Source organism: Nyctereutes procyonoides, unplaced genomic scaffold, assembly GCF_905146905.1.
Source record: "Nyctereutes procyonoides isolate TBG_1078 unplaced genomic scaffold, NYPRO_anot_genome, whole genome shotgun sequence".
NCBI lineage: Eukaryota > Metazoa > Chordata > Mammalia > Carnivora > Canidae > Nyctereutes > Nyctereutes procyonoides.
The window spans coordinates 56,826,409-56,852,583 of NW_026575043.1; the positions used below are offsets into that span (position 1 = coordinate 56,826,409).

At 50.8% G+C, this 26,175-nt stretch overlaps 1 protein-coding gene across 4 annotated transcripts in view; it reads left to right on the forward strand.

Annotated features, from left to right (window-relative positions):
* Nucleotides 1-1,661: 1,661 nt before the first annotated feature.
* BCL7A (BAF chromatin remodeling complex subunit BCL7A) overlaps nt 1,662-26,175 on the forward strand; it is a 30,408-nt gene continuing 5,894 nt past the window's right edge. Inside the window, exons 1-5 of one of the 4 annotated variants that reach the window (XM_055323226.1) lie at nt 1,662-1,832; nt 9,110-9,191; nt 13,305-13,401; nt 17,197-17,364; nt 25,597-25,781. In XM_055323226.1, the coding sequence (XP_055179201.1) occupies nt 1,741-1,832; nt 9,110-9,191; nt 13,305-13,401; nt 17,197-17,364; nt 25,597-25,781 (624 nt within the window). In that variant the 5' untranslated portion in view covers nt 1,662-1,740. Of the gene's footprint in view, nt 1,833-7,653; nt 7,989-9,109; nt 9,192-13,304; nt 13,402-17,196; nt 17,365-25,596; nt 25,782-26,175 lie in introns of those variants that run through there. The other 3 variants (XM_055323228.1, XM_055323225.1, XM_055323227.1) reach the window with 3 other exon arrangements.

A 26,175-nucleotide genomic window follows, 5' to 3' on the forward strand; every position in this document is an offset into this window, starting at 1 on the left:
GTATTAGGCATTCTATTCCCCCAGTAGCTTTTCCCCCCAAAACCTAAATCTCGGGATCCCTGGGTGGTGCAGCGGTTTAGCGCCTGCCTTTGGCCCAGGGCGCGATCCTGGAGACCCGGGATCGAATCCCACATCGGGCTCCCGGTGCATGGAGCCTGCTTCTCCCTCTGCCTATGTCTCTGTCTCTCTCTCTCTATCATAAATAAATAAAAATCAAAAAAAAAAAAACACCTAAATCTCAGGGAAAACTGCTTGGTTCTGGAATGAGTGGGAGTCTGGGATCCAGCTTATGACTGTGACCTTGAACTTCCCTGGGACTCAGTTTCCCCGGGTAAAATGACTGGTGTTGGACTAGCTTATCTCTAAGAGACACTGGGTTTGCTACGGGGGTCACTCAGTTTCCCTAGCAACCATCTGGGCCCGAAGTAGCTCTGGTCCAGTCGGTGTAGTGGCCGCTGAACACAAAGATGTGGCACCTGGGTTATCCTGATCATTGCAGATTCTTCCACAGAGCTGTCCTGAGGCACCATGCGGGAAGAAACCACCCCCCAAAGTCCTCCTTGTAGGCCGGCCAGCCCGTTTCACCTGCTAGGGTCATCTGTGCGCTAGCAGCATCTGGTCGGAGCCTGGGGCTTTGGTCAGGACTGGCTTCAAATTTATTTTTTATTTTTTTTTAATTTTTATTTATTTATGATAGTCACACAGAGAGAGAGGGAGAGAGGCAGAGACACAGGCAGAGAGAGAAGCAGGCTCCATGCACCGGGAGCCCGACACGGGATTCGATCCCGGGTCTCCAGAATCGCGCCCTGGGCCAAAGGCAGGCGCCAAACCGCTGCGCCACCCAGGGATCCCCTGGCTTCAAATTTAAATGGTGCTTTTCTGACAGCAACCCCAGAGGGAAAAGATGAACCCCAGTTGAAACGCTGATCATCGATGGGCCGTTCCTTCGCGGAAAGCTGTTTAACAGGCAAGGTCGACCGGCTAGGGGTCGCCTGCGTCCTGGCGTCTTCCCGCCGGCTCTAGTTTTCCAAAAGGACGAGGGAAAGGGAAGCGACGTCCCGGCTCGCGTGTCCGCGCGGGGCGGAGGGCCAGCCGAGATCCTCGTTTCCCAACTCTCTCCAAGAGCACGTCGCATCCCGATCGCCGCCTTCAACTCCGAGAAGTCAGGAGCCCCACAGGAAACTTGCATTATTGCGCCCGCTGCCACGCACACCCGGGGCCGCGCACCGGCAGCCGAGGTGGCTCCCACGGAGGGCGCCCCCCTGCACGGCCGGCCGCCCTCCCGGGGAGCGGGGCGCACCCCGCGGCACCTTCGGCCTCCGAGTGAGTGTCCGCGCGCCGAGCGCGCGGCGGGGCGCGGGGCGCGGGGAGCCCGGGGCCGCCGGCCGCCTCCCCCGGGGGCGCGGGGGTCGCAGGCGCCCGGCCGGGGGCGGGGGCGGCTCGCGGGGCGGGCGGCGGCGGGGCGCCCGGAGGCCGCGCTGCTGGCGGCCGCGGCGGCGCTGCTCCCCCTGCTCGGTGCAGCTGGCGCCCGGCGCTTGCGCACTGGGCCCCGGGCGCGCGGCGGCTCCGGCTTTGTGTGTGTGTGTGTGTGAGTGTGTGTGAGTGTGTGGGAGAGTGTGTGTGTGAGTGTGTGAGTGAGTGAGCGGGCGGGCGGGCGGGCGGGCGCGAGTGTGGCCGCCGCGGAGCGCGAGCAGGACCCGGCGGGCGCGCTCCCCCAGCCTCTCTCTCCCCGCCAGAACCATGTCGGGCAGGTCGGTTCGAGCCGAGACCAGGAGCCGCGCCAAAGATGATATCAAGAGGGTCATGGCGGCTATCGAGAAAGTGCGCAAATGGTAAGCGGAGGCGCCTGCCCGCCTCCCGCCCGCCCGCCCGCCCGGCGCCGCGGCCGCCCCGACCCCCGGAGCACATACAAAACGCCGGCGGGCGCCGCGGGCCCGGGACTTGGAGCGGCGGGCGGCGCGCGAGCCGGGTCACCTGCGCGAGGCGGGGGCCGTGGCCGCTGCCCAGGTGCGCTCGCGCCCGTCGCCCACCTGGCGCGGTGGCGGCGGCGGCGGCGGCGGCGGCGGCGGCGGCGGCGGCAGCCTGGAGGCGGCGGGGCGCCCCGGGCCGGGCGGGTGGAGCGGCGGGCCGGCCCCGCCGCGGCGCTCGGCTCCCGGGAGGGGGGCTCGGGGCCGGCCCCAGAAGCCATTTCGTTTTGTGCAAGTCACATGAAAGCGGCTTCCCGCGCGCCGGGGCCGCGATGCCGGCGGCGGAGGGGAGAGCGCGAGCTCCATTGTGCAGGCTCCGAGCGGGCCGCCGCCGTCTCCGTCTCCGTCTCCGTCTCCTCCCCGCGCGCCCCGGGCGGCGCAGCGCCGGCCCCCGCGCCCCTGCCCGCGCGCCGGGCCTCCCTCCCGCCTCCCTCCCCCCTCCCTCCCCGGCCGGCTGGCTCGCTCGCTCGCTCGCTCCCCGCCTCCCAGGCCCGGGCGCCCTCGAGTCTGCGGAGTTTGCAGAGCGCGAGCCGTTTAAATTTAGCGCTTTGGGCTGCCTGGAGCGAGGGCTCTGGGCGAGGAAGAAAGATGGGGGCGAGCGCGAGGAGGAAGCGCCGGGGCGGCGGCGGGCCCGGGGCGCCCGGCACCCCCGCCCAGCCGGCCCGGGCCCGCGCGCGGAGGGTCGCGGGCCCATCCTTGTGGCCCGAAGCGGCTCCTCGGCCGAGTCCGCCCTTCCCAGAGCAGCGGCTCGTGCGCGTGGTGCCGAGAGCCGTTGTTTTTGTTCTCTGCGCGGGGGAGAGAAGGTTCGCTGTCGGCCGCGCGTGTTGTTGGAGCTCACGCTGGAGCCCGTCCGCCGTGGCCTCGTTGCGATTCATGTGACCGGACGTGTTCGCCGTCTGGTCTAGGGTCTGGCCCGGGATCGGCCGCCGTGGGCCAGGCCCCGGGCGCAAGCACATCACCGCGCAAGCACATCCCCCCCGGGCGGACTTGTTGAAAACTCCCGGCTCCTTGATTTCAACTTTATTATTATTATTATTATTATTATTTTTTTCCCACGGCTTCACCTGGGTCAGGGAGAGGGAGGAGCAGCCTCGACGTTCCCGAGTGTCAGCCCTCGCCAGCTCGTCCTGACCTTTTACTTAAAGCCTAAAAAACTGGGCAGGCCCCTGGTGGGGTGTGTTTATGTTCAGGGGTGGCATTTCTTGAGTAAGGCCTTGGTCTCTAAAAACCACTGGGGGTGAGCCTCCAGCCTCGCCGGATCACAAGTTAGCTGTCCGTTCTGAGTCAAACCCAACAAAAAAGGCAAGAGGAAAATCAATAAAGTCCACGTGCCCCTGGGCCTCCTATGGAAAGGGCTCTCTGCGGATGGCCGGATGCCCGGCCGAGGGCTGGGTTTGGCTCCAATGGGACAAAGAATTTTCAGAACCGTGAGAAGGGGAGGCCTTCCAAAGTTGAGATCGGAGTTTTCAGGGGCTGTGGGAGCCCCCCAGGGCACGCAGGGTGCCCAGTGCCTAACTGGAGCCATTTAAAAATGGCAGTAACAGCTGCAAGGCCAAAACACACACAGGAAAACAAGCCCACAGTCCCCTCTCTGGTGGGATTCCCAGAGGGAAGGCTAGGGTTGTCCCCTGTCTTAGAGCCTGTGCAAAGAAAGAACCAGTGTCTGGGCCTGAGTCCCTTCTGTCAGGGCCCAGGAGGTGAGAAAGGGGCTGGGGGCAAGCTGCCTTTCTCTGTTCAAGGAGGCGTGGTGGAGCTTTCTGCTCCAGGTTCCCAGCAGGACAGAGGCTCTTGCACCCTGACAGCTGCTCCTGTAGGGCCAGTTGGCCAGCTGCTCTGCAGGGAGGGCAGATGGAGCTATGGGGTTTTCTGCCCTGTGGGTGGCAGGACAGGCAGCCTGGAGGCGGGCAGTACTGCCTAGCTCACTTGGCCAGGCCTGTGTTTGGGGGAAGGGGACAAGAACGTGTTGCCCTCCCTCCCTCCTCCTCCCTCCCTCCCTGTGTTTTGGGAAACGGGTTATGATAAAGACCTCAGACTTCAGGATCTAATGGCCAGGCTTCCAGTTCACTTTCTTGCTGTGACCTTGGACAGACTTCTTGAACCGTGGCAGCACCGGGTCTCAGTGCTGCTTTCTCCTTCTTAGAACAGGATCGTGTCTCCGAAAGCACTTACTCCTGCAAATAGGAACAGTCACTAATGGTGTCCTTATTGTAAGGTGGATGCTGTAACATTTATGTTTTGCTGATTTTTTTTTTCCCTGCCCTTTTTAAGCAAAAAATACTTCATTTTATTTCCAGGGTCTCCCAGGCCCTGAGAAGTCAAATCTCACCTTCACTGTACTTTCAGAATAGTCCTTCCAGTCAGTCCTTGAGGCTTTGGGTTGTTTATTAACTGCGTGGCCACCAACCATGCGTTTCACTAGTAGCGGGGACATCGGGTTGCCAGATTTAGCAAATAAAATTAGAGGACACCTAGTTAAATTTGAATTTTGGATAAACAATGAAATAACTTTTTAAAAATAAGTGATATATGTGTATAAATTTTAGTGTAAGTATGTCCCATGCAGTATTGGGGGCATACTTATACTAAATGTTACATATCTGAAATTCAAATTGAATTCAGCATCCTATATTTTATCCAGAGAACAGAGGTATCTGGAATACCATTTATTCCGTAAGTCTAGGGTAGTATTTCTTCTCAGCCCTGGTGACCCCTAAAAATCCCCCCTCTGCCAACCTTGAAAAAGCCAGCAGCCAGCCGTGACCACACCATCCCTAGCCACCAGCTGTTTTTCCTCCCTTGTCTGGTATCCCAGAAAGGCAGGCTGGTAGGCTGCGAGGCAGCCACAAGATGGCTGGAAGAAGAACAAAATGGTGGGCCCCCTTTTTGGGAAACTGGGCCAGGGTTAGGGGCCCAGTGTGGGTGGAGAAGAGCAGGGGAGGAGGGGCATTGGGTGGGAGACAAAGACTTGAGCCACAAAGTAGGCCCTGGGACCCCTGGGCCCTTGGTCTGAAGGGTCCCTCAGTGACTTACTGAAGGAGAGAGTCCTGTTCCCTGGAGACTTCCCACTCATCCCTGAGGGAGGAAGAAACTTGACCGTGTTTAGGCCCTCACCACTTTACATTTGGGGATACCGTCCTGCCAAGTGCAGGGCAGGGCAGATGAGCCTGGGCCTAGTTAGGACAACACCAGTCATAGACAAGACCTCCTAAGGTGTCAAGGACTAGCCCTGGGAGGTGAATACAAAGTGAGAGATTTGCAGTCTCTTTGAGGGAGCCAGTGGGGTCCCCTTGGGCAGTGACCCCAAGATGGTCTCCTTGGCTAGCCTTTGGACCTGGACCGGGAAAAACATTAGAAATTGACCTTGGTCTAGACAATCTGTGACAGGTGCTTGTGGTTTATATGGGAGCCTGTGCTGGGGGCAGGGGGCTTTATTGTTTGGGTGTTTGGGGCTTTATTGCTATAGCTGGGACCCCCTTTTGTCCAGGATCCCAAGTCTGGAGGGGGAAAGGTACGTACTTAAGCCTCAATGGTTACGGTGGGAGGGGGGGGAGCAGCAGGGCAGAAGCACTCAGGGTGTGCCCACAGGCAGCTTTGTGGCAAGGTGGGGGTGCAGCCTGCTGAATCTGGGTCCAGTCCCTCCAGGGGAGTGAGTGCTGGGAGCTCCTTGAGAGTCCTTGTTCCTCAGGCACGTGGGCCCCTTGTGGCCAAGGCACTGTGTTTATCAGAGTAGTCAGCAATCTAGATTTCTATGTAGTCTTTCTTCTTCTTCTTCTTCTTCTTCTTTCTTCTTCACATTTTATTTATTTATTTGTTGTTGTTGTTGTTGTTGTTTTTTATTTGAAAGAGAGACCACAAGCAGGGAGGAGAGGGAGAAGCAGGTTCCCTGCAGGCAGGGAGCCTGACACAGGGCTTGATCTCAGAACTCTAAGATCATCATGACCTGAGCCCAAGGCAGACGCTTAACCCACTGAGCCACTCAGGCGCCCCTGATTTTTTTCTTCTTAAAGCTTGTCAATTAGTTAAAATTTAAAAAACGAGTGTGCAGACCAGACAAAACATACCTGTTGGGCACTTGTTTGCCACCCCAGATATGAAGTAGTGAGTGCAGCTTAATTCCCTCATTGACGGCAGGGGCTGTGTGCTCTGGGATGATGGGTTCGGGGATCTAGTAGGAACTCCACTGTTTCTCTGAGCGCAAGGTGCTGCCAGCAGGAGGAGACACTCAGAGCCCACTCACTGGTCATGTCTGTGAAATCCATTCTGTCCTGCCTGGTGCTTGCTCTAACTTACTGCCTGAGGCCCAGGACCTTGTCTCCCTGCTGGGCTGGTGGGCAAAGGCCAGACCGCAGGTCCATTCCTGAGGTTGGGTTCTTAATGCTTTTCCTTACGTCCTGTAGCCCCTCAGTATCCGGTAGAAAGGCAACTGAAGAAAGGTTTCTAATCTTTGGGCTGAGTTGAGGGACTCAGGCCATGGGGTCACCAACTGCAACAAAGGGAGGCATGAGAACCTGGCCGTGTCCGCCCTTAGGTTGCAGGGCCCTCAACCACTCAGGGAAGCATGTGCAGCTTGAGGATTCATCTCGGCTCGCATGTAGGCTACAAAGCCCAGATCTGGCACACTTTCTGCCTTGAGATGCTGCGTCCTATGTTTTGCAAGTCAATTACTTTTGTTTTTGTTTTTAGCACAATCAAACCTTGGATTTGCCGACCTACTGGGCCCTGGCCCATGAAGTCAGTTGAGGGATTGTGAGTAGTGAGTGCCTTTGGCCATTTGCGTGGGATGCTAGTGATTTGTGTTTCTTTGTCCAGCTTCTGTAACGGAGATGTGCTCTGTGGAATGATTTCTTAGTTTTTCACAGGAGATAGAATAGCAGAGAGTGGGCTCTTGGTCAGAGCCTGTGCGCAGTCCTGGTTCTGCCTTGGTCTAGCTGTGTGACCATGAACTAGTTCTGTAACCTCTCTGGACCTCTTGTTTCCCATCTGTAAAATGGAGTGACCATGGTTCTCCTCTCATAGGCTTATTGAGCAGTTTTTGGGGGAGAGGGCTTTATTGTAAATAAAGTACTCGGCAGACATACACCTTTGGCACATGATGGCTATTATTATTGTTTGTCACCAGGGTCGTTCTTGGAATGCCCCTGTCCCTTCCAGGTATCTTCTGATTATTCAGAATGAAGGTGGGGAAGGACAGGGATTATGGTTGTCCATCTTGCCTCCAGGACATAGGAAATGGATGGGTGGTGACTTAGATATGTGCCTTCATTTAATTCTTTCTGGACTAGAAGAGGGCAAGGATGGGGGTGGGAGGAGCTGCTCCTAAAAGCAATGCCATGTGGAAGCTTTGAATATTGGCCCTGGGAAGAACACCTTGATCTTCTTGTGCCTTGGTTTCTTTATCTGTCAAATGGGGAAAGTGACTGTTCCTGCCATACAAGGTTATGGGAATATTAGAGCAAGTGTGTATGGGAACTTAGCACATAGAAGGCACTAGACATGGTCCTAAAATAAATAAAAACCAAACCGTGGCTTCTTCCAGCAGGGAACATGTAGGGCATGAAGAGGCATGATTTGGGGAATGGAGGTTTCTGTGGTTTGGGTTGCCTGGCTTTGAGTGTGTTTGGGTGCCCTGAGCCCCCCATGGTGAAGGAGTGCCAGGTGTAACGTGTCCCACCAGCACATGAAGGCCACCCACCCATGGAGGGAAGGCTGCTCAGGTACCTGGGAGCTCACAGAGATGCTCATGCCACACATAAATCTCAGTTCTAGTGGAACCCTTGTCACTAAGATTGTTGGGGGCTTCTGGAAGCTATGCCACCTGTGCATCTGGCCCTACATTCCACTGTCGGTTCCTTGAATCAGCTAACGTCCTCATCAGACAGCTGAGAGAGATCCTTTGTGACTTCCCACTTCTCCTAAGATGGCAGAGCCTGGTGCCAGGAACAGGGACCCTGGAGCCCAAACTGCTTGGATGGAGTTCCAGCTTGCTTTCTGCGTGATTCCTCTGAGCCTCGATATTGTCAGGTGCATGGCCTCTGGCTCTTATTCCCAGTGTTAGGGGCAGGGACATGACCTGACTTGTAGACTGCAGGGGTCAGGGACCAAAGTTTGGAGGCTGTGGTAGGAATCTAGGGAGTGTTTGTGGCTTGGAGCAGAGTGGTGTGGAGGGGAAGGGTGTTAATTATCATCCTTAATGAAAACCAGTCACCCAGTTTCCTTCTCATGGCTTGTGATTTTCTCCTTACCTGTAAACCTGCCTCTGGTAGCTGTGGGGTCCTGGATACAGTCCCTCAGGAGTTCGGGATGTGGTGGGAGTGGGGTGGGGGCAGTGTGCAGATGTGGGTATTAGGAGCGAAGACCCAGAAGCCCATGCTCATTTTGGACTCAGGATGTGGGGTCTCAGAGCATCCTTCAGGCTGGCTGCTGTCCACAATCCGGGCTGTGCTGCCACCCTTGGGGCCATGGCCACTGGCCATCCAAGTTTGCCCTTGCTCCCCTGCCCCTCCTTGGCTGTTTCAAATGGCACTTGCCCTGACCAGCACTGGGTGGTTACTTGCTCTGTCTTCTCCTGCCTCCCTTCTTCTGACCTCAGGGGCATTGCAGGGAGGACAGGGTGAGCCCCTGGGTGCCCTTGATGAGACCCCCCTACCCCCTGGAGGAAATGCCTTGCTGGCCTGAAGCCCTCTCTGCTGCCCAAGAGGTTGGGGTGGCCCTGTTCACTGGCTCTATGCAACTGGCAGCGGTGTGGAGCAAACGCTGGAGGACCCTGGGGCCCTGTTCCTTTCATCCAGAATTGTCCTTATCGGCAGCCCCTCTGTCCTCCCAGTCTCGCTAGGCACATCCTTTAAGGCATGGGGATGCTTTTAACACGTGCTCTCTCATGTAATCCTCATGGCGGCCCAGTGAGATTGATGACCCCATGTGTTCTAATAGATGGGGAAACTGAGGCATAGATTGGCAAAGGGACTTGCCCAACAGCTCAGCTACTAGATCTGGAGTAATCTGGATCATTCCCTTTACCCCAAGCTGAGCAGCCTCCGTGTTGTAGCTCCTCCAAGGCAGTATGGCCTGTGTCCCCCATGAGGGGTGAGCAGGGTTCTGCCCCAGAAAACCCCTGGTAATGGGCTCTTCCTCATCTTCTGCAGGGAAAAGAAGTGGGTGACTGTGGGTGACACATCCCTGCGAATCTACAAGTGGGTCCCTGTGACAGAGCCAAAGGTGGATGATGTGAGTATGTGGGGCTGAACCCCTGGGGTGGACCCTACCATCCACACTTCCTCTACCATGGGTAGAAGGTGCTGTTGACCATAGCTCACCAGTGTGCCACACTGGGGTCAAAGCCACCTGGGGAGCGTAAGGACCCAGCTTATAGCTGGAGAAGCTGCTGCACCTGGGTCCTCATCCCCACTCATAGTCCCGCCCCAGAGTCTGGCCATCAGAGAGGCAGGGAGTGTCCCCTGCAAGTTGACTCTTCTGGGCTGAGAGCCCTACAGTATGCCAGTGGGGACATGCCTTAGTGCAGAGCTGTCCCCTCCCTGGGGTCCTGGGCACCATAGTTTGGGTGTGGCATACCCACAGACAAGCAGGCCCTCTCCCATCATTGTAGCGCCACTGTTCCTGAGCACCTGTCTGCCAGGCATTGCCTCATGCATTTCTCATACCAGGTCTGTTGTGTTGATCTCTTTATCCCCTTTGTGCAAGTGAGGATGCAGGCTCAGAGAGGTGAAGTCACCTCCCCAGAATCACACAGCAAGAGTTAGGTCTGTTTGACTCCAAAACATATGCTCTCTTTGCTGTTAGAGAGCCTTCTGGTGGTTGGAGCTGCTGGTAACCCCAGAGCAAGAGGGTTCAGGGCATGGGAACAGCCACTGTTGGGGCCCCTGGGGGTGGGGGAGGGAAGTGGGGCAGGGCAGGGTGGGCATGTGGGCAAGATGCTGACTACAACCACTAGAGGGAGCTTCAGCAACTGTGCCTAGTGTCTGGGACGTACTGGGGACTGGCAGCTGCTGCCCTACACAGAGGTATTTCTTCAGCCTCATGGCTCCTGGACCAGTTACCCCCAAAGACCTCAGGTCATTTCCAGTCAACATCCAGAATGGTCCCACTTACAGACCTCGGCATGGACTGTCCGGAGCGCCTTCCCTATTCATGGCGAGCTGTCCTCTTGTTCAGGGAGATGGCTCACGCTGAGCCACCTGGATGGATGACTCTATTTGCTTGGATAGGGTGTGTGTGTGTGTGTGTGTGTGTGTGTATGTTGTGGTCATGATTGGTGGGTTTCTAGGGGGCCATAAAGGTGAGGCTAAGCCTCTGTCCACCATCTTCAGTTACCTGTCTCAGGTCTCCTGGCATGGCTGAGGCTCCATCCTCGACCCTATGATCACAAGCTCCTCTCTGGGCAGGTTGGTGCTCCCTGGAGAACGTCAGTGTTTGTCACCTTTTCTGGTTCTGGCCTGGGCTCATGGAGCCACCAGGGTTGCCTTCCTCCGAGGGCCCAAGACCTAGCCCATCACAGCAATTGGTACTGGCTGTTCTGGAGGTGAGAGCAGGGTGCAGCCAGCTCCTCGAAGGCAGCTCCTGGCTCTGGCCCACGTCTGTGCCTTGCACATTATTAGGTGTTGTATAAACGCTGGTTGCATTTGAGAAGACATGGTCCTTGCTCTCAAGGAATTTATAATCTTGTTGGGAAAGATAATTATAGAATAGCATGAAACAGACATCAGGGAAGTGCCAAAATGGATTGTGATCAAGGAGAAAGTGATGTATGGGCTGTTGGAAAGGACAGGGCAGGTCCTGGCTGGGCAAAGAGGTATGGGATAGGTTCCCCCTCCCCATTGACCTGTGAGGCAGACAGGTGACCTCCACCTTGCTGGGCCCTAGTTCCCTCTTTGTGCAGTGGAGCAGCAATATCCGGCTCCTGGGGTTTCTGCAACAGTGTAAAGGCAGTATATCAAATACCAAACAGAGAACTTAACCCAGCAAGGCTTTGCAGACAGTACTAGAAAAATGCTAATTTGCCGTTGTCTTTGAGCTACGATGTACAATATACTGTTTCCCCACCCTCTTTCCATCTAGGGTGATAGGTCCCACTCCTGGCTGAGATCTAGTCCCTGGGAATCTTAAAGAAATGCAGGTGCCTGGGTCCCACCACAGACAGCTAAATCGGAGTCTCTGGTGGTTGTAGAGGGGTAGCTTTTTATTTTTTAAATACCCAATTACAACATGGTTGCACCATTTTCTCCCCCTTCAGAACTCTTGCAAATTTTTCTTTTCTTTTTTCTTTTTTTTTTAAGATTTTATAGAGAGAGCATGATTTTATAGAGAGAGCATGAACAAGGAGGGCAGCAGAGGGAGAAAGAGAAGCAGGCTCTCTGCTAAGCACAGGGAGGGAGCAGGGAGCCCCCTGGACTTGGGGCTCGATCCCAGGACCCTGGGATCATAACCCAAACCGAAGACAGACGCTTAACCAACTGAGCCACCCAGATGCCCCAGTTTTTTTTTCTTCTTTTGAATAGGGAAACCAATTTACAAAATTCAAACATTACTTTAAGGGATCCCTGGGTGGCTCAGCAGTTTAGCGCCGCCTTAGGCCCAGGGCCTGATCCTGGAGTCCCAGGATTGAGTCCCACATCGGGCTCCCTGCATGGAGCCTGCTTCTCCCTTTGCCTGTGTCTCTGCCTCTCTCTCTTTCTGTGTGTCTCTCATGAATAAATAAATAAAATCTTAAAAAAAAAAAAAAACAGAAAACATTTGTTTAGGGCAGCCCAGGTGGCTCAGCGGTTTAGCGCCACCTTCAGCCCAGGGCGTGATCCTGGAGGTCCAGGATCGAGTCCTAAGTCAGGCTCCCTGCATAGAGCCTGCTTCTCCCTCTGCCTCTCTCTCTCTCTCTGTGTCTCTCATGATTAAATAAATAAAAATCTTAAAAAAAAAAGTTTGTTTAAATGACAATTCAGATGCCATAAAATTCACTCTCCTAAGAAGGTATATAAGTTAGTGTGAATATATTTACTGTGTGTAGCCATCACTGTTACAATTCCAGAACATTTTAGTTACCCTTAAAACAAAACTCAGACCTGTGAGCAATTACTCCCCCACCTGCCCCATGGTCCCAGAATTCACCAATCTAGTTTCCATCTCTGTAGGTGTGCAGATTCTTCAAATGCTACTTTTTCAAATATATATATATATATATATATATATATATATATATATATATATATTTATTTATCTTTTTGTAAATTTGTTTCCCATCCCTGTGCATGGCCCCCATGCCACCCAGCTCATTTCCCTGGAGGTGACCGGTGTTTGTTTATCCTTCCAGAGAAAGTGCACACAGACACACGTGTGGAGAGAGGTCCATGTGTCCTTTTTTCCCCATTAATAGTGGTCTTCCCTTCCCGTGTTCTACAGCATCCTTTTATACATCTTGGAGATATTCTAATATGCTGATATTTTTGTAGATCATTCCACATTAGGACATGAAGAGCTGTCTTATTCTTGGTAATTATTGCATTACATTACATTGAAAGAATGTGCCGTAATTTAATGAGCTTTACCCATGGACACAGGTCATTTCTTTTTTTTTTTTTTTAAGATTTTATTTATTTATTCATGAGAGGCACAGAGAGAGAGAGAGGCAGAGACACAGGCAGAGGGAGAAGCAGGCTCCATGCAGGGAGCCCGATGTGGGACTCCATCCTGGGTCTCCAGGATCATGCCTTAGGCTGCAGGCGGTGCTAAACCACTGGGCCACTGGGGCTGCCCGACACAGGTCATTTCTAATAAAATTCTATTCCATTTATTTAAAAAAGGGAAAAAAAATGGGACTGCACACACAGAGCATCCTCTTCACCATCCCTTCACCTTGGATTTTCCTCCTCACCTGGCCTTCCATTGTGATGCTGGGAGTCAGCATGTGATGCTGGGGCCTACAGATAGTGGGAGTATGTGACCTGGGTCTTCTCCATCCCTCACCTGGCATCACTCTACCTGCTCTGGGCAAGGTGACTCTGGCCTTTTCCCTAGATACTCTCTCTGAAGGTGGAGGAAATTCTTGTGAACCTGGCTGTTTGCATGCCTGCTAATGCTGACCTCACACACAAGGCAGGTTTATGCCCAGCCTCCACCACCCTGCCCCCAGCCCAGCCCCAGAATCCTTCCTTCTGCAGGTGAGGCCCGTAATAAGACATGTTCAAATGCAGGCCAGGGAGAGCCCTCCAGAGACTTGCGGGCTCCAAGATGAACCAGCTGAATAAAATATTCATATCACCCCCCCAGGGGCTTGCTTACGCATGCACACACAATATGGTGACTCAGTTTCTGCTCCATTTTCTCCTCCAGAAGAACAAGAACAAGAAAAAAGGCAAAGATGAGAAGTGTGGCTCTGAGGTGACCACGCCGGAGAACAGCTCCTCCCCAGGGATGATGGACATGCATGGTGAGCTCTCCTGCCAGGCCCTGGGCTGTGGCAGGGCCCTAGGGTTTTGTTCTTACCAGCAGGTTTGTTCACATTCCAGGCGAGGGTAGGAGGGCTGGGCAGCACCGGGAGGCCTCTGTACCCAAGAGAAGGCTCAGCGGAGGAGAAACTTCTGTTCCCAGCACAGCAAGCCATGAAACGTAAAACAAGCCAGAGACGTAAAATAAGACCTTCTTGCCTAGTGACACAAACCTCACAGGAGACGACCTGTAAGCCCCGTGTGTGCTGAGGAACTCTTTTTTGGGTATATGCTCATTTTCCCTCCTAGGCCTGACCTACCATAAAAATGATGATATTTTCCATTTCTGATTTTGCTTTGGCTGCTGGGAAACTCTAAACTGGATTTTAACATCCTGTTAATCACTTTGGGACCCTGGGGACCTGCCTTCCACATTGACATCCTGCCTTTCTTCGCTGACTTATTTTCAAAAGTTATGTCTCACTGATTGAATCAAGGCTGGAGACCTGCTTTAGCCAGTCTGCAGTTTTGACATTGCTGGGGTTGAGTTCCTGTTTTGCCTTGTTAACTGAGAGGAAAGGCACAAATCATAAGTGATGGCTTCATGATATGTATCCAGATTACATTCATCCGTGTAACCAGCCCAGACTGAGACGGAACGTTCCTGGCAATCCTGCCTGACTTCTAACCTGAGAGATTCAAACATAAAATTTCTGAAAAATGGGGTTTCTGATATTCATAAATTAGGAAATGTGCATTTCTGCCATCCTTTGAAAAATCAGACCCAGAAACTCTGGGAGTATGTTCCCTCAAGGCGGCAGCAGCTGTTTCTACCGGAGGCTGTGGCCACTCCAGGACCACCTGCCTGGTCTGCCAGTAGAACAACTTGTACCACTTGCCTTTTCCCATCTTTTGATCCCAGTTTCTATTGTCCTTTTGACCACCCAGGCCTTTCATACACCAAGCTGGTATTAGATAAATAAGTACACCAAAGGGGAATATTGGTTTGATCGAGTTTCTGCCCCCTCTGGTTCCGGGCTGTCTTGCTCTGGGGAAGGAGTGCCATTTGCCTAAGCTGACCATTCTAGAAAACACAATCACGAGCTCCGAGGGCAGGCTTCAAGAAAGTACAGAGGGGTTTTGCTGATGGCTGATGTGTCAAGAAAGCCCCTCACTGGCTGTGAAATCGCAATTGAATTATTGGGCGCAATTGAACTAGGTATTTGAGCTGGGACAAATCTGCCCCCTGGCATCACTTAGATCCCCACTCTCTAGGGATTGAGAAGACATCCCCCCCACCCCCCCAGCTCACAGGTGAGAGCCTTATAGAGCAGAGGACAAGATCCCACCTGCGTTCACATCTGACTCCCCAGGATCTCCCCCGGGTTTGTTATTTAACATGTAACCTTTAGGTCTGTTTTCAATCTGTCCAATGGGAATGGTAATGCCCACTTTATAAAGTCCTTTTGAGTATTAAATAAGATAATTCCCTAAAAGCCCTTTGGCATGTTAATAGATGACATTTAAGGAGCTGTCACAATGTGCCAAGCATCTCGCTAAGCCCATTTCATGTCTTACCTCATTTCATCGTAAAAACAAGTCTCGTGCAGATAAGGAAATGAAGGTTCAAGGCAGTGGCTGCCCCAGGTTAGGAAGCTCATGAATGCCAGTGGTGGCCTTGAGGTTCTTTGGAGGCAGAATCCAAGTGTATGGCCACCAGCCCAGGCATTCCTGATATAGGAGCCTCACTCACCTTCTCTGTATCCTTTCCATTTTAGTACATGTGCACCCAAGACCTGTGTGTAGCCACCAGACATGGATGTGTCCAAAGGCAAGGAAAGATATAGGCCTGGGCAGGATGATCTGAAAGGCTCCCACTGGGGTAGTGGGCATCTGCAGCCACTTCTTTCGTGTCTGAGAATCTGCCAGTGTTAACTTGAGTGTCAGGGTCATGTGGTTACCAGGTGACCAGGTTAATCTCCAGCAGTTAACTTGTTAAACATTAGTGCTTGTTGTCCTTAATTAACATAACTTCATGCTGGGATCCACGGGTTGGGTCTCTGCCTTTCACACACATGCACACCTAGGTTGGTATAGGAAGGAAGTTCAGATTTTCTTAAAAGGGAAAATCAGGAGAGCACAGTTTTTTGTTTTTTTTTTAAGTCCCAGAATTAACAAGAGGATGCTTTTGTGTAACTAGTACACTTAGAATAAGATGCAGTTTACCTGGCTGGGACTGTGTGACTGCCTGGCGTTTCCTCAGCAGGTTGTTTGGAGTTGGGCAGACCAACCTGAGCAAGGGGTTCTGCTGCTTAGAGCCTCAGTCTCTCCCTCTGTACAGGAGGGAGGTACCGGCCCCTACCTGGCAGGTTGTTGGGAAGATGAAACAAAGTGACCGTCAATGTTTTTGCTCAGTGCCAGCATGTAGTAGGTGCCTAGAATGTGTGAGTGTGCTGTTCTGTGTCTCCCTCTCGTTCTCTGTTTTACAAAAGTAGCCTCGGTCCCAGGTGCCCAGCATGGCCCAGAAAAGCAGTGTGGTAATATTTTTGAAATTGCCACTTGGGTATCTGCAACTTAACATGACTCTCTCAGGCTAAGATAGAGTTCAGGGCCAGGGGATATGTGCCCCTGGACTCTCAGCCCTGCCACCAGCTCAACCACAAATGCTTTGTTCAGATAGCTTCTCTTTTTTTCTCTGTATTATGAAAAATTTCATAATTGAGAACAGTAGGAAGAATAGTGTGATGAACTTCATATATCTGTCACCTAGGTTTTCACTAGCATGCCATGTTTGCCTCATCTTTTTTTTTAATATATTAAGTTTTTTAATTGAAGTGCAATTTACATATAAAACATGCATAGCTCTCAAGTGTTAAGTTCAGGGAACTCTGACAATCGTAGGCAGCCCATGCTGAAGTGTTTTAAAATAAGTTTCCCTGCTTTATGTTTTAAGTCTGTGGCTAAACCTTCAGCATGCGTCACGAATAAATGACATTTCTATACACCTGCGATGCTTTCACTCCTAACAAAAGTCATAGTTACTTCATCATGTCTTCTAAATCCCAGACTATATTCAAATTCCCCAGTTGTTCCAAAATGTCCCTTACAAGCTGGCACATTCCAAACAGAATCTAGGTAGTTTTCACATGTCCTGTTTAGCTGTTAATTCTCTTGAATTTCTTTGTAATAATCTTCCCTGCTTCTCTCTTTCTCTCTCTCTCTCCCTCTCTCCCTGTCTCCATCTCTGTCTCTCTTTTTTCTTTTTTTGACCTGAAGAGCTGGGTGGATTATTCTGTGGAATACCCTCCCTTCTGTTAACATGTCCCTCTCACTCTTTTATTTTGTATCAGGTGGAAGTTGGTCTAGACACTTGGTTAGATCAATGGAACATTTTTGGCAACACTGCTGAATGGACCATGCTTCAGCCTTTGTGTTGCTACAGAGCCAGGTGCACAAATCTGGCTTCTTCACCCAGAACGAGGCCTCAAATGTCCTCTAAAGACTTAAAATGTGGGAAGCCCTGTCTGTAGACAGCTGCACCTCTCCTCCCCCAAGGACTGAGCCAGCAGGGGAAGCTCCCAGAAGCCTCTTCCTTGCAGAACATGCAGAATGGCCCCAGGTGGCTGGCATATTTCCGAAGTGTCTCCTTCCCTGGGAGGAAGGAGGCTGAGCCCCTAACACACCTTTCCTCAGTAGCTGTGGCATTTCACCCTGTGGTTCTGTCAGAAAGCTGAGCCCCAAGTCACCTTTCTTCGGTAGCTGTGGCATTTCACCCTATGATTCTGTTCCCCTTGCAGATGATAACAGCAACCAGAGCTCCATCGCAGATGCCTCCCCGATCAAACAGGAGAATAGCAGTAACTCCAGCCCTGCTCCGGAGCCCAGCTCAGCTGTGCCTGGCGAAGGTACTGACGCCAAGGCTGATGAGGCCCAGGCCGATGGGAAGGAGCTCCCTGGGGCCGAAGGTATGTGTCTGCAGGGACTGAGCCTTCATGTAGTCAGTTGATAGGTCTCTAGGAGGTCCTGTTACATGCCAGCCCCTAGAAGATCATGGTAGAAGAAAGGTAATGCCTTGACTAGCTCATATTCTTGTGGGGGAATTTAAAAATCCTACAGTCTAGTTTTTGGAAGATAAGTTCTGTGGCAAACCATAAGAGAAATAGAGAGTCTTGGTGAATTATGGGGACTGTTTCATTTTTAAATAGGGTGGCCAGGAAAGGCCTCATTAAGAAGGTGACATTAGAGCATATTAGGCTAAATTAGGTAAGGGAGCAAACCTTGTGGAAAAGTGGGAGAAAGCACTATGGCAGATGGAATGGGCGGTGCGAAGGCCCTCAGGCAAGGGTATGCTCAGTGGCTGGGGAAGGGAGGATGAAGGGTTCACAAAGTGAGATGAAATCAGAGATGAAATCGAAGGACCTTGAGTGTTGGGTATCTTAGGCCACTAAACAGGCCCTTGCTTCTGTGCCGAGTAAGACAGGATTGAGTGCCATGGTCTAGAGAATCAGTTTGGTTGCTGTGATTGGGAACAGATAGTAGGGCTATAGCAGTCATCCAAATGGAAGGTGACTGCTGGTGTGAGCAGGGTGGGAGCAATGGAGGTGGTAAAAAGTAGTCTGGTTGTGGAGGACATATATATACTTGTATATGTGTATGTTTATTTTTGTCTATTTTGAGATCTCTGGATTCTTTTTTTTTTTTTTTTTTAACTTTATTTACTTATTCGTGAGAGACGCAGAGGGAGAAGCAGGCTCCATGCAGGGATCCTGATGTGGGACTTGATCCCAGGATTCCAGGATCACGCCCTGGGCCAAAGGCAGGCGCTAAACCTCTGAGCCACCCAGGGATCCCTGGATTCTTTTTTGAAAATATTTTATTTATTCATTCATGAGAGACATAGAGAGACCCTGGGATCATGACCTGAGCCAAAGGCAGACACTCAGCCACTGAGCCACCCAGATTCCCGAGATCTCTGGATTCTTTTTTTTTTTTTTTTTAAGATTTTATTTATTTGGGCGGGGGGTGGGGGTGAATGGGTGACGGGCACGGAGGGGGACACTTGACGGGATGAGCACTGGGTGTTATTCTGTATGTTGGTAAATTGAACACCAATAAAAATTAATTTATAAAAAAAAAAAAAAAGATTTTATTTATTTATTCATGAGAGAGAGACAGAGACAGAGAGGCAGAGACACAGGCAGAGGGAGAAGCAGGCTCCATGCAGGGAGCCTGACGTGGGACTCGATCCTGGGTCTCTAGGATCACGCCCTGGGCTGAAGGCAGCACTAAATCATTGAGCCACCCAGGCCGCCCAGATCTCTGGATTCTTTATTATTATTATTTTTTATTTTTTAAGATTTTATTTATTCATGAGAGACACAGAGATAGAGAGAGGCACAGACACAGGCAGAGGGAGAAGCGGGCTCCATGCAGGGAGCCTGACGTGGGACTTGATCCTGGGTCTCCAGGATTACCCCGGGCTGAAGGCGGCGCTAAACCGCTGAGCCACCTGGGCTGCCCGGATCTCTGGATTCTTAATGAAAATTTTCAAACATACAGAAAAATGAAAAGAACAGAGTACTGTCCTATATATGCCCACTGAATTTGGCAATTATTAATTTGTTTTGCTTTGTCTGTAAATATTTGGGGAGGGAGGCATTTGAAGGTAACTTACAGATCTTACAGCATTTCTTCCCTGAACACTTCAGTACACATCTCTTAAAAATAAGAATTTTCTGGGACGCCAGCGGTTGAACGTCTGCCTTCGACCCAGGGTGTGATCCTGGAGTCCTGGGATCGAGTCCTACCTTGGGCTCCCTGCAGGGAGTCTGCTTCTCTCTCTGCCTATGTCTTGCCTCTCTCTGTGTAATTCATTCATTCATAAATAAGTAAGCATATATATATATATATATATGCTAAAATATATATATTTAAAAAGATTTTAATATATATTTATATATAAATATTAAAAAAATATATATTTATTATATATATATTTAAAAATATTTTTTTACATGATCACAAGTACTATCATTACACCTAAGAAGACCAGTCCATAGTTCTTGATTGTCCAATATCGAGGTATATTCTGAAGGTCCAAGATGGAGTATGTGTTGACAAAGTGGTACCTGGGCTGAGTGGGGACTGGAGGGTGACCCCTAGCATCTGGAGGGATGGCCTCGCCAGAATCTGTGAAGGGAGGATGAGGAGGGCAAGCTGGGGGTAGAGCACCTGCAGACACCCAAGCTGAGCATGAAATCTGGCTGCTGTGCTGTTTACCCAACAGGGAAGGCAGTGGAGGGAGGGAGGCTTCTCTGTGTCATGGCATCGATTCAAACCCCATTCCATTGTCTTTGACACATTTTCCCACACCTGCTTTGTGTGAGACTTGGTGCTGGTCCGGCTCCTGCCCCAAGAACTCAGAGGGAAGCAGGGGGATATGGACACCAAAATTGAGAATGAGACTCCCCAGAGGTCGCAGACAGACTAGATCTAGCGCATGGCATGGGGCTGCTGCTATTTTTATTTTTAATTTGAATTAGATGTCAAAATTTTAAAATGAAATAATTTCACTTAAAATAAGATTGATTTCCACCTTCTCTTGAGGAAATCAGAAGATCTGACAATACTAAGTCTGCTTTTCCATGGAGCAGCACCCGTTAGAGCAGACATGTGGTTGCCCTTCCAGGGAGGGTGAGTGGGCCCACTTTGGCCAGCTACCACACTCCCCGCCGCTCCCTGATATGACACTGAGTCCCAAGAGTCGTGCCCTCGTATTACTCCATGATCACTGTTGCTTTTCTTACTGTACATTTAAAGGAAAAATTAAGTTTTTTTTTTTAACTTATTTCTCATCAAAAGTAGACAAGTAAAAGTCTGAGAGGTTGGGGAATATCTATTTCTTTAAGGAACAGGAGAATAGGGGCAGCCTGGGTGGCTCAGTGGTTTAGCACCTGCCTTCGGCCCAGGGTGTGATCCTGGAGACCCAGGATCAGGTCTCACGTCAGGCTCCCTGCATGGAGCTTGCTTCTCCCTCTGCCTGTGTCTCTGCCTCTCTCTCTCTCTCTCTCTCTGTCTGTCGTGAATAAATAAATAAAATTAAAAAAAAAAGGAACAGGGGAATATTCCTTTAGGGTTTTCTTTGTGTGTGTTTTTTTTTGTTTTGTTTTGTTTTTTTCTTATCTGTGTCTGAGATGAACCATCCCCATGACTCATTCGTGGCACTGCCTGGCCCTTAAGGGGGCTTTTGAGTTTGTGATCAATGCTATGTTACTAAGAAAAGGGAGCCTAGTGGGCTCAGAAAAAGCTTTCTGGAGGAGGTGCTGCCTGACTTGGGCATACCCAAGCATGAGCAATGGGATAGAAGGGGAATGAGCAGTGCAAGTAGAAGAGACCAAGGGACAGTGCCTGGGGACATGCAGGGGGAGTGGGGAGCCAGCCAGGCATGAGGGTCTCAGGACCTGGTGTGCCTTCCCTTTCTGAGCCGGATGAGGAAGGCGCTCATGTGCCAGGTAGACCTGTGGGTGGGAGGTAGGAGGGATGCAGGTGACCCTACACACAGGGAATAATTCAGGACACAGACTGGACAGCCCCCTCACCCAGAGCCTCCAATGTCCTCCCCCTGCCCAGGAGGACCACTGTTGAGTCTAATGTGCTCCCCCACGACTCATTAGAGAGATAGTGCATCTAGAAGAATCTAGATGTGATTATAACCTTTTTTAAGACTACCCTTAACAATCACCTTGGACGTGCAGGCATTTAAAATTTGGGTAGAGGGGCACCTAGGTGGCTCAGTGGTTAAGCATCTACCTTTGGCTCGGGTCATGATCCGAGGGTCCTGGGATCAAGTCCCTCATCGGGCTCTGCATGGAGCCTGCTTCTCCCTCTGCCTGTATCTCTTCCTCTCTCTGTGTCTCTCATGAATAAATAAATAAAATCTTTAAAAAATAAAATGAAATGAAATTTGAGTAGATCTCCGTTTTCCTCCAGAGAAGTGGTGGGCAGGGTTTCTCAACCTCAGTACTGTTGGCATTTGGGGCCATATGGGTCTTTCATGTGGGGCCATCCCATGTGTGATGGGATATTGGGAAGCATCCCTGGCTTCTCTCCACTGGCTGCCAGTAGCATGCCCCACCCCTAGTTGTGACACCAAAAATATTTTCAGACACTACCAGATGCCCCCCCAGGGGCAAGGGGCAAAATCATCCTTAGTTGAAAGCCACCATAGTGGCAGGAGGTTTGACATGGGCCTTCCAGATGAGCATCCTCTCTTGTCCCCATGACAGCCCTGTGATACTGTGGCTCTGCGGGCAGAGGGCAGTGGAACCAGTGGGCTGGGACCGGGGACCAGTCACATCTAGGCTGACACTTGCTAACAGCACGGCCTTGGGCTGACAGCGTCACCTCCTGCAAGCCTTCCTGTTTTCTTATTTATAAAATGAGACAAATGAAAGTTGCCTTCCTCATCAAGTCCCCAAAAGGAATGGGGCAGGAAAGAAACCAAAGTGCTCACCCAAGCCTGAGCCTGACATGTCCGGAAGGCCTGGTGAGTGAGGGGAGGTAATACATATCTGCAGGTCCGAGTGTGCACACATCCTGGCTTCTTTCCCATCCTGTGTGCTTTCTCCCTCATTTCTCCTATGTCTGGGATCTGCATCTCCTTTGCCCTAAAATCAGTTAAAGCTCAACTGCAGAAATTGCTTCTTGGTTCGCTCCTTCCAGAACTGCCATGTTTTGGTAACTACTACCCCCCCTCCTTGTCCCTACTACCACCAAAAGCTTTACCAGTCTAGGCGGGAACTATACCAGAGTCCTCTTCTGAGGACCCCAGGCCACTGGGCCAGCCACAGTTACCCAGCATTGCTGGGGTGGCAGGGTGGAGAGTGTGCCACAGTTGAGGGGAGCCCTCATGGGAAAGGCATGAAAGCCTCCCAGGTGGGTGCATGCAGCCTGCAGGACAGGGTGGGTTAGTTGCCAGCTGTTGACCTTGCTTTGAACTTGTTTACTGCTGAGTGAGTTCAGGGAATGACATAATGTCCAAACTCACTGGACTAAATTTAGGCCCTAGGAAAATAATTTCCCTTGGGTGAGTTCCAGCACCAGCACTAGAGAATCAGGCCGCTGCACCAAGCCCTTGAGTGCAACGTGAGCTTTAGGAGCCAGTTCCCATGGAGCTCTCAGGCCGAGCAGGGGGTCAGCATGACTCTCCGGGTGACTGGCCATGACTTCTGCACCTCCCTGTCCAGTCTGCAGAGCTCACTGTGTCAGGTGAAAAGGAGAGGCCAGAGGAGGCCAATAACAGTTCCAAGTGTTTGCTAAAGCAAAACATATATTAGGAAATAAAATGTAATGTTAACATGGATTAAAAAATTTTTTAAAAAAAATTTTTTTTTTTTTTAAGAATTGAGATGAAATTCACTCTCTGGGGTACCTGGGTGGTTCAGCTGGTTAAGCATCTGCCTTCGACTCAGGTCACGATCTGGGATCCTAGGATCAAGCCCGGGGTCCCTGCTCAGTAGAGAGTCTGCTTCTCCTCCCTCTGCCCTTCCTCCCCCCTTTCATGCACACTTCTGTGTGAGATCTCTCTCTCTCTCTCTCTCAAATAAATAAAATCTTTATTAAAAAAAAAAAAAAGAAGAAAGAAAGAAATACACCTCTGTCCAGTTCCAAAACATTTCCATCGCCCCAAAAGGAAACTCTGTATGCATAAACTGCTGCTTCCCCTTCCCCGTGGTCCCAACCCCCACCTACTGCCAATCTGCTTTCTGTATGCATTTGCCTGTTCTGGATGTTTCATGTAAGTGGGTGTGTAATATGTGGGCTTTTTGTATTTGGCTTCTGTCACCCGGGATCGTGTTTTTGAGGTTCATCCACACTATAGCAGGTGTCACTCCCTCCTTCCTTTAAGTGACTCAGTAATACTCCACTGTGTGGATGTGCCACATTTTGTTTTTTGATTCATTTGTTAATTTACATTTGGGCTATTTCCATCTTTTTGGCTGTTGGAAGTAGTACTACTATGAACATTCATGTACAAATACTAGTTTGAGGACCTATTTTCAGTTCTTTTGAGTCTCGACCTAGTGCTAGAGTAGCTGGGTTTAACTTTCTGAGGAATTGCCATTCACATGGGCATTCAGAGTAAAACAAGGGGCATCTGGGTAGCTCAGTGGTTGAGCATCTGCCTTTGGCTCAGGTTGTGATCCCAGGCATCCTGGGATCGAGTTCCACATCAGGCTCCCTTTGCCTATGTCTCTGCCTCTCTCTGTGTGTCTCTCATGAATAAATAAATAAATAATCTTAAAAAACAAAAACAAAAACAAAATAGAGATGCCTGACTGGATCGGTCCGTAAAGTATGTGACTCTTGATCTCAGGGTCGTGAGCGGGAGTGCCATGTTGGGTATAGAAATTACTTAAATAAATAATTTTTTTTTAAGTAAAACAAATATCAAACAGTATCAGGGTTCTGGGGAGTGTGGTCCTGTGCCCTAGGTAAAGTTCCTCCCCGCTGGGGTTATTTTGTTACTTGAGCACTTCCCCTGTCATTCCACTTAAGTCCACACAGTGACTCACTTGACACAGTGGCTGTAATCAGCCTTGATGGTTTTTAGGGGTCCCTGAGGAAGACCCCCAAGCCTCTCTGCAATAGCAGGAATACCCAGCTAAAGCCCTGGCAGAGTGGCGGGCCTCTAGGTGCTGCCCTCAAGATATTGGGGCTGCTGGTTTGGGAAGTAAGTGCATGTGTTAACAGCAGCTTACCTGAGATGGACATGCCAGGAGGTCAGCCTCCTTGGAGAGGAGAGCCTCACACCTGCCTTCTGCCCTGCTCCCCAGCCCTCTGCCCCGCACTGGCTTCAGGCTGTGGAGTGCTGCCGACTTTGGTCCATCTCTCCATATTGCTTGCTCACTTTAAAACTGAAGCCTGGATATTTTCTTTTTCCTTTCTGCCTCAGAAGCCTCAAAGTAAGACATTATTGAGTATTCTAGTGCACTTTGAAAGAAATCAGGGTGACGGGGATCCCTGGGTGGCTCAGCGGTTTGGCGCCTGCCTTTGGCCCAGGGCGCGATCCTGGAGTCCCGGGATCAAGTCCCACGTTGGGCTCCTGGCATGGAGACTGCTTCTTCCTCCTGTGTCTCTGCCTCTCTCTCTCTCTCTCTGTCTATCATAAATAAATAAATAAATAAATAAATAAATAAATAAATAAATAAATAAATCTTTAAAAAAAAGAAGAAATCAGGGTGACAAATGTTGTTAGGGCCTTGGATGCAAGCAGAGTGGGGCTCTGGGCAGGATGTTGCTGCTCCCCCCGTGAGCTCTGTGGCTCGATGCCCAAAATAAGCTTCAGGTACAAACACTGCTACCTCGTACAGCCAACTATGGCCTGCCACTTCCTTCAGCTAAAGGAGCAGGGCGGGAAGGGGAGCAGAGAGACTGATGCATAAGAAATAGCCCAAATAATTGGTGAAACAGGATTCATAAATAAGTGATTGCTTGATAGAAGCCATGCAGTCATCTTGCTCACTCTTGTATTCAGAGAATTTTTAAAGACATGAAAATTTTTTCTAAAATTCTGTGTGATCTCTATCAGGGGGAGAACAGAGAATTAAATGCATGTTGGGGGGGAACATCTGGAGAGATGAAAATAAATCCTCTGAAATGTTAGTGGGTTGGTAGTTGTGGGTGGGGTGAGATAATCACTGATTCTAACTTTTTTTCCCTGTATTTTCTGTTTCTATGCAATGATCAGTCATTGCTCTGATGGTCAGGAAAATACCCATATTATTAAGAGAAATGTCTACAAAAGGGCAGTTACCTCCGCAGGCTCCCCAGGTGCAGCAAGCAGGCTCTGGAGTGAAAGAGGGAGGAGTCAGCAGCCATGATGTTTGGAACATGTTGTGCCCACTGGAGGGCGCCAGATGCACATGGCACAAAGCATGCCGCATCCCTAAGATGTCCTCTGGGGCAGGCGGCAGGTAGTGGGTGTGCAGGAAAGGGCTGGAGGCCCTAGGGCCAGCCACTTAACATGACCTCACTAAAAACTTAAGAGGCTTCCCAAACCCTCCCAGCTCCTTGCAACCCTGACAGACCGCCTGGCCACAAAAACTACCCAGTTCCAGGTATTTTTAGTAATTGGTCCATCTGGTTTCACATCTCACGTGTCTGAAAACAGCTTCTGTCATCTTGCTTTCCCTTAGATGCTTCTGACGAGCAGAATTCACAGTCTTCAATGGAAAACTCGATGAACAATTCAGAGAAAGTAGAACGGCAGCCATCTGGAGACGCGGGTCTAGCTGCAGAGATGTCCGCAATCTCTCAGGTACCTCGATCGAGGCCTCAGAGGGGCAGCCAGATCAGCCAGGAGCCCGTTGGGGTGTCGGGGGTACGTTGAAAGGTGTTTTGTTTTTTTTGTTTTTTCCCTGTATCCATGGAACAGGATTCGTGAGTATCCTGTGTCCCGCCCTGGGCATTAGAGCTACAGCAAAGGCCAGGACACAGGGCCCCAGCCCTCAGGGAGGAGGATACAGGAAGAGGAGGCATCCTCTTTCCCAGCCTCAGCTTTATCACTTTGTTTACCCAGGTCCACAAAAGCATTGCCTGCTCTAGTGACTTAAAGTCAACTTCCTTTATTGCTGGGACAAGAAGTCTTCAGAATCCTAAATGCAAAATGAATCATGTTTTGGAATTTTGCAACTGACTGCACTGCCCCCTTGCTTCGACCCCGTTCTGGGTCATCACTGTTTGTCAGCATCTGGTCTGAATCAGACAGTGCAGGA